A 10,178-nucleotide genomic window follows, 5' to 3' on the forward strand; every position below is an offset into this window, starting at 1 on the left:
GTGCATGTATAAAATATTTGCGTTTCTTAAGATACAATAATTTCATGTTTTATGGATAAAACGATGTTTCTGAGTTCAGCACAATCACTGACTAAGAGGAAGGCGAGGCCCAGATCCCACCACGTCCATCTTTGTCAGAGCTGCCCAATATGCCTCCTTTATCTTGTCTCCTATGGTACAGGTGATTTTTTTTCCTTTAAAGTCCCAGACAAAACTCACTAAAGTTCACAAAAATGAATTAAACGCCTCAGTCTGAGTACATTTAAAGGACAGTATGATAGTGTCATCTATCAGGGCATGTTCACTAGAGACAGCTGCATGGAATCTAAATTATTATCCAAACACTTCGGAGATCAATAGGTTTGAAGGCTTTCTAAATGCTCTTCGAATTCCCCAGAAATTGTCCTAAGCCCCTCGAAGAGGAAACGAAGCTTCTAGCCTACCTGGAAGAACAGGGAAGTCAATTTTGAGCAGCCTAGAGGATTGCCTGACCCTGGTAGATTCAAGCAGAAGCTCTCAGGCTGCAGGCTTGTGCCTATTCGAACTCCATTATCCAGAAAGCTAAGCGTTGAGCGGCAGCGGAGAACACCCAATGAACACCCAGAATTTCGACATTTCCGGGGGGGGGGTGGGCTCACTGGGTGAAGGCGGGACTTCCTGTGTTTTCATAGCGGTTCTTCGAGCGGTTCTCCAGGTCCGAAGGATCGGGGTTGAGGTGACAGAGAAGGCGCGAGAAGAGGCTTTGTCCCCAGGGACTAGAGGCGGTCCTACAGTCGGGCACATCGTTGCCTGCAGGGCGGCCTCGAGACGTTGGTGCCGGGTCCTTCCGGGACGCTCGGCTGGCCCCTCTCCGCTCACCGAGTCCCATGGCGGCGGCGGCTCTGAGGGACACGCCTCAGGTAAACGCTGATCCGTCCAGCCCTCATAGGCTTCATCCTAACAGACGCTAAAGCCCCGAGTGCCGGGCGCCTGCTCACGTGCCCGCAGCCCAGGCCCGGGTATCCAGGATGCGGTGGTGGGTGGGGCCTTCTGTTTGACAGACAGTATGGTGGCGCCTGGTAGTGGATGATGGGCGGAGGGATGCGCAGGCGCAGCGATGTGGCTGTCGGAGTGAGGCGAGAGAATTCGGGAAACCTGGGGTCCATCTGATGGCTGCTGGGAACAGTGTGTGTATGCTGTCGCACCTGCAGTGGCGGACTGAGGAGTTGTGCCTTCCTTCTTGAGGCCTTTGAAGCCATGGAAATTTTTTTTTAATTATTTTTTTAATTGGAGGATAACTGCTTTACAGAATTTTGCTGTTTTCTGTCAAACCTCAACATGAATCAGCCATAGGTATACACCTGATGTGAAGAACTGACTCATTTGAAAAGACCCTGATGCTGGGAAAGATCGGAGGCGGGAGGAGAAGGGGACGACAGAGGATGAGATGGTTGGATGGCATCACCGGCTCAATGGACATGAGTTTGAGTAAACTCCGGGAGTTGGTGATGGACAGGGAAACCTGGCGTGCTGCAGTCCATGGGGTCACAAAGAGTCATACGACGGAGCGACTGAACTGAATTGAACTGATACATATATCTGGTTCCCTTTGAACCTCCCTCCCCATCCCACCCCTCCACGTTGATACAGAGCCCCTGTTTGAGTTTCCTGAGCCATACAGCAAATTTGGAGCCATGGAAAATTTTGAGGCAAAGAAACGTGACGTAAGTTAGGTTTGCAAAATCACCAAAGTCTGTTCAATGAAAGAACTAATTGTAGGGATGCTGAGGACACTGAAGCAGACGTAGTTTGGGTTTTTCTTCCAGGGACACACAACTGCTGAGAGTCAATAGAGGTTAGACACTCGGGGAACCTGGTTCAGATGCCCCCAGGTGTGCAGGGAAGGTCTCAGTCCCTGGAAAATTGCCAGGATCACATCCCTCTAAGACTTACCACTTCTCACAGGTTTCTATGGCTGCAGAGGTGCTTTTGGAATCTAATCTGGCAGGGAGATTACCCTCACTAGTCGCAACCCTGTGTTAGTCGCTCAGTCGTGTTTGCGACCCCATGGGCTATAGCACGCTAGGCTCCTCTGTCCATGGATTCTCCAGGCAAGAATACTGGAGTGGATGCCATTCCCTTCTGTAGGGGATCTTCCTGACCTGGAGATCGAACCCAGGTCTCCTGCATCTGAGGGAGATCCTTTACTATCTGAGCCACCAGGGAAGCCTTCTAATTTTCTCCAAATTAGGGTTGTTATTGAAACTTGTCACCTGGCATTTTCCCAGACCTTGGGTGTGCAGACCTTGGAGAATCCTAGCTCAGTCCTGAGTCCAGTCTTAAGTGTTATATGAAAGGGTTCCCATTTCAGGCCACCAATGGAAAGAGATGTGGAAGCTTGTCACAAAAACAGGAAGTGCTTGGAGGTGAGACTAAGCTGGTTCAGGGAATTGCAGGTCTCCTTCCGTCCTGGCAAGAATAAACTGGGTGTGGGGAGCAGCAGTCAGACCTGGAGTGACTGCCTGTGAAGTCGGACATCTATTCTGGAGGCATTGGGAGGTGTGGATCAGATGAGGGAGGTGATTTCTTCTGGGTCTTTACAGGCTCCACTGGTTGCAGAGTGGACAGCAGCGTGAACAGAGCGGTTAGTGGGAGAGTGAGGAGAGAGCAGACAGCTATGGTACCAAGGTCCAGAATCTTTTCTGAGCTCTTAGGAGGAAGATGGAGATGGGGTAGATGTGCGAGGAGGTGGATTGTGGGTCTTCAGGAGTGAGGCAGTTGATGGTCTCTTCTGTCTGTATCCTGGCAGGGCAGTGTGACCTTTGAGGATGTGGCTGTGTACTTCTCCTGGGAGGAATGGGCTCTCCTTGATGAGGCTCAGAGATGCCTGTACCACGATGTGATGCTGGAGAACTTTGCACTTACATCCTCACTGGGTAAGCTCTTCCACCTGCCCCTGTGCCCTGGGCCAAGCTCTGTGCATCTCTTTTCTCCAGGGGCAGGTGTGTCCCTAGTTGCCTGGATTTCTGCTGTGTTTACAAGGGCTGGGCTGAGTGCTCGCCTCCTTCTCATCTGCTTCACCACAGCACCTACTGCCCCAAAGCCTCCTAGGGAAGGGTTTGGTATCACTGTTGTTTTGTCAGCCTAATGGACCCCCATGTCTTGCCCTCTGCCTCGCTGGGTGACTCTCAGCACCATAGCACCCTAGTATAGCACCCTTCTTTCTTATAGCTCACATTTGTTTCTGACTGTGCTGGAAGTGTAGTCACTTACATAGTCACTGCTTAGACAAATGTTATTGACAGACCCTTAATTAGGGTTCTTTTTGCTTTATTTCACTTGTGGCATGTATACAAAACATTTACCAGTTTCTTTTTTTTGGTCACACTGCTGCCTTTAACATCTTAGTTCCCCAACCGCAGCATGAACCCATGTCTCTACCACTGGACCACCAGGGAATTCCCACAGTTATTTAATTTGTATCCTCTTCATTTGCTTAATTCATTTATTCTAGAAGTTTTGTCGTGCAGTCTTTACAATTTCATGAGCTGTGGATGCCTTTTGTCTGTTTTCTTAAGGCTCCATGTAGAACTTCCAATACTACGATGAATACTAGTGGTAGAAGCTCGCATCATTTTCTTGTTTCTGGTCTTGGAGTATTTCTGACACTTTGAGGACAGACTCCTTATTGCCCATCCTGACTCCTAGAAGCTATACTTGGAACATGTACAAGGTCCCCACCCCAAGGGCTCAGAGGTAGCGAGTGGAAGGATGAATACTATTACCATGCTAAGAGCTGAAAGGGACAAAATTAAAGCAGTTGAGCATTGCAAAAGAGTTGCATTAGACTAATTTTACTGGTGTAGTTTTCCAGAAGGAAAGTCAGATTCCTGGTTCTTACTACTGTGTATCTTCTCTTCAGGAATGGCCTTAGGAATTTTTTGGTAATATTTAAATAGCTTTCTGGTGGTCTCCTGTGTGCTGCGTTGTCTGGGCCTGTTTTGACTACTGACTTGTCCTGTCATTCCCTTATGATTTTAGTTCTCTTGGGTACATGCAGATCTTCAGGTGGGGCTATGAAAAAGTCCTCTGAGCTTCACAGGATGGACATGACTCCATTCTCAACAAGATGGGCTCAGAGCAGGCCTGACCCAGATCAATAGAAGTTGACAGAGGACATGACTTCAGGTCTTGGTTGAAATCATACCAGGAATCTATCCTGTTTTACTTCTGTATTGGTTCCACTGCCAGTAGCCACACCTCACTCCTTTCCCTTCTCAAGTCTTGACACTTTGCTGACTCACCATTTCTATTCTGATTCCAGCTGAGAGCTACTCTCTACCTCTCTACACTGCTTACCTCACTCATTCCTCACACTGTTCTCTACTCAGACTTTGTAGTGTTCTAAAGTGTGCAGGTATCTAATAATCCTTAAATACTGTTACCTTTGTTCCAGTTGGATTTTTCTGGGAGTGGACTGGACTTTTACACAGCATCACCTGTCATCAGCAGATAAAATCCTGCTAAAATCTATTGACAGATCTTTCTCAGTGGTCCAGTAGTTAAGACTCCATGGTTGCACTGCAGAGGGCGCTGATTCAACCCCTGTTTGGGGAACTGTCATCCCACATGCCAGGTGGCATGGCCACAAAAAAGAAAAGCCGCTGACAGAAAAATCGGTTATAGCACAAACCTTCCCCCTGGGCCTTTCCTCATGTCCTGTGTCTAGTGAGACCTGCACCATCCCCTGACCTTAGGGACCCAGTGGTGCACAGCAGTTGCTTCCTCAAGGTGACTTTTCCCGAAAGCAATTTCATGAACTGATCCCTTGATGTGTTGAGTTACATTTGTGATGGTTTTGCCTCTTTTCAATAAGGTTAACATGCACTTCACCATCACTTCTTTAATTTCAGGCTGTTGGCATGGAGTAGAAGATAAGGAAGCACCTTCTGAACAAAGCATTTGTATAGGAGTGTCACAAATCAGGACTCTCAAGGCAGATTCATCTCTCCAGAAGGGCCAGCCCTTTGAGATGTATGGCCCAGTCTTGAGAGATATTTTGCACTTTCCTGAGCACCAGGAAACAAATCTTGGGCAGAAACCATACATGTGTGGAAATCGATTCTGTATCTCTGCCAACCTTCAGCAATACCAGGGGCAACACATTGGAGAGATACCCATCAGAAGTTCTGTGGACACAGCCTTGATTATAAAGAGCTGCACAACCCATGTGTCAGGGAAACCCACTGTCTATGGGGAGATTGGGAGTGATTTCTTAGTCAATGTAGGATTTTTCCATCAACATGTCATTCACACTGAGGAGAAGCCAAACAATAGTAATGAATGTGAAGCCACCTCTTACAATGGAAAAAAGCATAAGAACTGGGGAGAAGGCAACAAAGCCCTCAACTGCACAGACACACTTGTTGAGGACCAACGAGTCCTCACTAGAGAAGGGCTTTATGAGTGCAGCAAATGTGGAAAAGCCTGTACTCGAAGATGTAACCTCATTCAGCACCAGAAAGTCCACAGTGGAGAAAGGCCTTATGAATGCCATGAATGTGGAAAATTGTTTACCTACCTCTCCAGCTTCATTATACACCAGAGAGTTCACAGTGGAGAAAGGCCTTATGAATGCAGCGAATGTGGGAAATCCTTTAGCCAAAGCTATAGCCTCAACAGCCATAGGAAAGTTCACACAGGAGAAAAACCTTATGAGTGCAGGGAATGTGGGAAGTCTTTTAGTCAAAGATCTAATCTCATTCAGCATCAGAGAGTTCACACTGGAGAAAGGCCTTATGAGTGCAGTGAATGTGGGAAATCTTTTAGCCAAAACTTTAGCCTCATTTACCACCGTAGAGTTCACACTGGAGAGCGGCCTCATCAGTGCAGTGAATGTGGAAAATCATTTAGCCGAAGCTCTAGCCTCATTCACCACAGAAGACTTCATACTGGAGAGAGGCCTTATGAGTGCAGTAAATGCGGAAAATCCTTTAAGCAAAGCTCTAGCTTTAGCTCACATCGGAAAGTCCACACAGGAGAAAGGCCTTATGAGTGTGGGGACTGCGGAAAATCATTTAGCCATAGCTCCAACCTCAAGAATCACTGGAGGGTTCACACTGGAGAAAGGCCTGTTGAGTGCAGTGAATGTGGGAAATCATTTAGCTGTAAATCTAACCTTGTTAAACACCTGAGAGTTCACACTGGAGAAAGGCCTTATGAGTGTGGGGAATGTGGGAAATCATTTAGCCAAAGTTCCAGCCTCATTCAGCACCAGAGAGTTCACACTGGGAAAAGGTCCTGAGTACCGTGAATGTTGGAAAAAAACTTTTCAGCTACAAATATGACCTCAGTCAACCCCACAAGTGTCACACCAGTGAAAGGCCTTAGATATGCTGGGATGTGCAGTTTCCTTCCAGTATATTTACACTGGAGAAGTTGTGACTGAGCCATCTAATGCATCTGAAAATCTACACTGGTGAGATTCCCCGTAAGTTCCAGGTATGTAGGAATCTTTAAGAAGCTGTGCTTTACTTTATTAGGGGCTTCCCTTGTGGCTCAATTACCTGCCAGGCCCTTTCCAGCTTTATGTCACGGCCAGTTTCATTTCTATCACCTGGCAGGTTCACACAGTGTGGAAGTTACCTCCCAACATGCTCAGGGAAGCTGACTTCTGTCCCATCCCTTTATGTGGAGGGAAGTAATGAGTAGTCTTAGCTCTTATGGCATCCTCATTCCTTTCTCATTTCGAAAGTAGGGCATGGACCTCACTCAATTTGGGCCCAGTGGACCCAGTTTCAGTTCTGTTGGTGACTTGCCAGCAGGGACTGTACTTTCAGGGACATGTTAGTTTCTGGTGACACCTCTGATTTTCCCAGCCTCCAATTCACCAAGCTGAGAACTGCATGCCTTGTATTCCTTTGCACTTTGCAATGATAAAGGCGTTAATGTTCCAGCCCTCTTTGGTCTGGGGGTTCTATTCACTTTATATGAGGTGATAGGAAGAAAATTGGGCTCTACCAGCATTAATGATGGCACAGCTTTCATGGGGGTCCTGTCCTTTGTGTGCCTCACATCAGTATGATTGAAGAATGTAACTCTGTGATTTTGGCCTAATGTAAATACATTGTTGTTCAAGGTCTCCTCAGAAAGACTGCAAGGCTTTGGGGTCCTGATTTGTGGACTGTGTATCAGGTTTTTTTGTGGGCTCAGAAAACATCTGAGGAGCCATGAAGTTGTGACAACCTCCAGTGCTTCTGGAGACATGAATTGTTTTTCACAGTGAATAATCATTCACTGCTCAGCATTATGAAAGAATGAAAGAACCTATGAAAGAACCACATGCCCTGATCCCCAGAATTCACTAGATAGTTCCACTGTAAGACTGCAGGGCTAGAGCGAACCATGTTCATCAAGTAACCCTGGAGCGGAGGAGATTGCAGTGAAGTAGGTGAACTGTGTCCTAACATCGCATCAGCAGATGCTCCAGTGACTGTGACTGTGCAGTATCAGTGTGCACAGATGCCTGAACATCTAGAATGTTCAGCCAAAGGCCATTGCCACAGAAGCAGAGAAACAAACAGAAAGATCCCTTCATCCACACTGTGGCTCTGTGATCAGCCAGCATTCCTGTTAACTCAGGTGGGAAGAGATCTATTCTCATCAGTATTTGCTGCCACTAAGACAAGGGTGCTTCTCCAAGGTCATCAGAAAAGAGAGGCAATATAGGATTGCGAGACCTGAGGATTTTTCATTTTGGTTTTGGTTGTTCTTTGAGGCTTCCAGGATCATAGTTCCCTCACCAATGACTGAACCCTGGGCCATGGCAGTGAAAGTGCCAATTCCTAGCCACTGGACCACTAGGGATTTCTCAAGATCTGATTTCCTAAAAACTGTGACAGACCTAGATTTTTCTTTTGAGTCATTTTGTAAATTTTTATTCAGGTGTACTTGACATATGATATAGTGTACCTATTTGAAGTGCAGAATCTAAATATTTTGAGATTCTTAAGTGATAATATATAAGTAGTTCATTCTTTATTGCTGAGTAGTATCTTTTCTATAGTTACATTGTTTGTTCACCCATTCATCTGGTTATGGTCACTTGGGTTATTTCTATTGTGGGTTATTGTAAATAAAGGTGCTAGAACATTTATATGTAATTCTGTATGTATGGATGGATTTTCACTTATACTGTGTTAGTAATTCAAAGTATCAAGCCTGAGTCATAGAATAGGTAAATGTTTGACTTGTAAAACTGACAAACTATGATCTACATTTATAGATTGTTTTTACATACCCACCAGGAGCATGTAAAATGCTTCCACATTCTGGCCAATACTTGGTATGGTCAGTCTTTTGAATTTCCTTAAATTTTGAATTTAAGGAAGTAGTTGTTTTAATTACATCTCCCTAAGGAATCATAATGTTGATCTTTCTTTTTCCACATGGTTTATTTGCCATCTGTATGTCTTGGTAAAATATCTGTTCATATCTTTCACCTATTTTTCTTTTCATTAACAAATAAATAGCTCCTTTTTATCCTCAATTTTTGTGTGTGCTATATACAGTGTAATTACCCCATATACCATGTAGTTTAAATTTAATCTGCACTATCCACATATTTTAAAATCTATACTTTCAATAATATAACAAAGCCCAGGTCTGTAGTGTTTTCCAGTTTTCCGAATACAAATATTCTTAGCATGGCCATTTTCAAACTAACAACATGGTGTCACTGAACATGGAGTTGGGAAAAGTTGATAGAGGTACATCATTCCAACTCAATCATACTGATCCAGTAGCAACAAATGATAATGAAACTTGGTCACAGCAGAATCTAACACAACACCATAAAGCAATTATCCTTCAACTTAAATATTTTAACCATCCCTCCCCAAAAAACATAGTAAACTTACTATGAAGGTACAAGTTCTGAACATTTGTGTAAGGTGTAACCCCTGGGTGGAGGAAATGGCAACCCACTCCAGTACTCTTGCCTGAAAAATCCCATGGGCAGAGAAGCCTGGCAGGCTACCATCCGGGGGCTTGTAAACAGTTAGATACAACTGAACACACACATAAGGTATACCTGACTGAACATACAGAATGCATGTATTTAGGATGTACCTTTTTATGTTTTAATACATAACTTTTACCCAGAAAATCAATATTTTCATTGGAAACAAAAGATAATCTATAATGCCCTTACTCAGTCAATTTAAATACTTCAGTGCTTTAAAAAATAAACAGAGCAAGAAAGATATTTAAAATAAAGGCAATTCTTGGGGGGGGGGGCAACAACTGAACTTTGAGGATGTTTTCCTCAGAAAAGATCAAAAGAATGCACATTAATTAAAAATCGAAATGCAGGGATTTCCCTGGTGGTCCAGGGGCTGGGATGCCATGCTTCCAATGTAGGGGACCCAGATTCAATCCCTGAACAGGGAACTAGATCCCATATGCCACAACTAAGACCAAGCACCACCAAATAAAATTAATTAATTAAAAAAATTGAGATGCAGTTTCTGGCAGTTTATTTTGGAGTCAAAACTATACTCTTCAGTGTGAATGCTCTGGAAGTTTGTGTCTTTGCTCTTTGTTGACAGAAAATTCATGAGTAAATCATAATTTATAATGATTAGAGCTCTGTGTTTGGGAATTTCAATAAATTTGAAAACGGAGCATACTTACAGTTTGTTATGCTCTAGCATTCTCAGTATTATCATCTGTATTTAAGAGAAGCAAATTTTATCCCCTAATTTGTAGTTATCCAGTACAATTAAACTAGGACTGTTTTTCTGTCACATTTCAGGTTCCATATTTCATACATTCTATAACAACATGTCCACTAAAGTTTTGGGAAAAGAGCTGCCCATTATTCAGTTACAGGGTTAGACTTTTTTTCCTGACCACACTGTGACCCCTGCTTTGGGAACATGGAGTCTTAATCACCAAACCACCAATTTTTGCAGGCATCTGGTAGGGGCTAAAACAGCAGTATGGGAATGAATCAAACAGGAGTTTGATCTGATAACCAGGAGGTCAGATCGATAGAGTGAGAAAAGATATATGTAAAAGAAAAGATGTATGTAATTAAGTGAATCTGAATGTTTCTGGAAGGATCTACAGCCATAAATGTTTCCTTCCAGATTTATACAAGTGGATTGGAAACTGTTTGTGTTAAATTTATCTTCATA

General features: G+C 44.2%; 1 protein-coding gene across 3 annotated transcripts; it reads left to right on the plus strand.

The window, feature by feature from the left end:
• Positions 1-653: 653 nt before the first annotated feature.
• On the plus strand, positions 654-8,527 carry LOC110137826 (zinc finger protein 211-like). 3 transcript variants are annotated; one of them, XM_070450260.1, is made up of 4 exons: positions 654-899; positions 1,289-1,703; positions 2,789-2,915; positions 4,893-8,527. In XM_070450260.1, exons 2-4 carry the CDS (start codon positions 1,674-1,676, stop codon positions 6,281-6,283), a joined length of 1,548 nt encoding a protein of 515 aa, XP_070306361.1. In that variant the 5' UTR covers positions 654-899; positions 1,289-1,673; the 3' UTR covers positions 6,284-8,527. The 3 variants fall into 3 exon arrangements, with proteins under 3 accessions (XP_070306361.1, XP_020750142.2, XP_020750141.2); XM_020894483.2 differs by having other exon boundaries at positions 654-1,703; XM_020894482.2 differs by lacking the exon at positions 1,289-1,703.
• Positions 8,528-10,178: the final 1,651 nt, after the last annotated feature.

This window comes from Odocoileus virginianus, chromosome 20 (genome assembly GCF_023699985.2).
Source record: "Odocoileus virginianus isolate 20LAN1187 ecotype Illinois chromosome 20, Ovbor_1.2, whole genome shotgun sequence".
Classification (NCBI taxonomy): domain Eukaryota; kingdom Metazoa; phylum Chordata; class Mammalia; order Artiodactyla; family Cervidae; genus Odocoileus; species Odocoileus virginianus.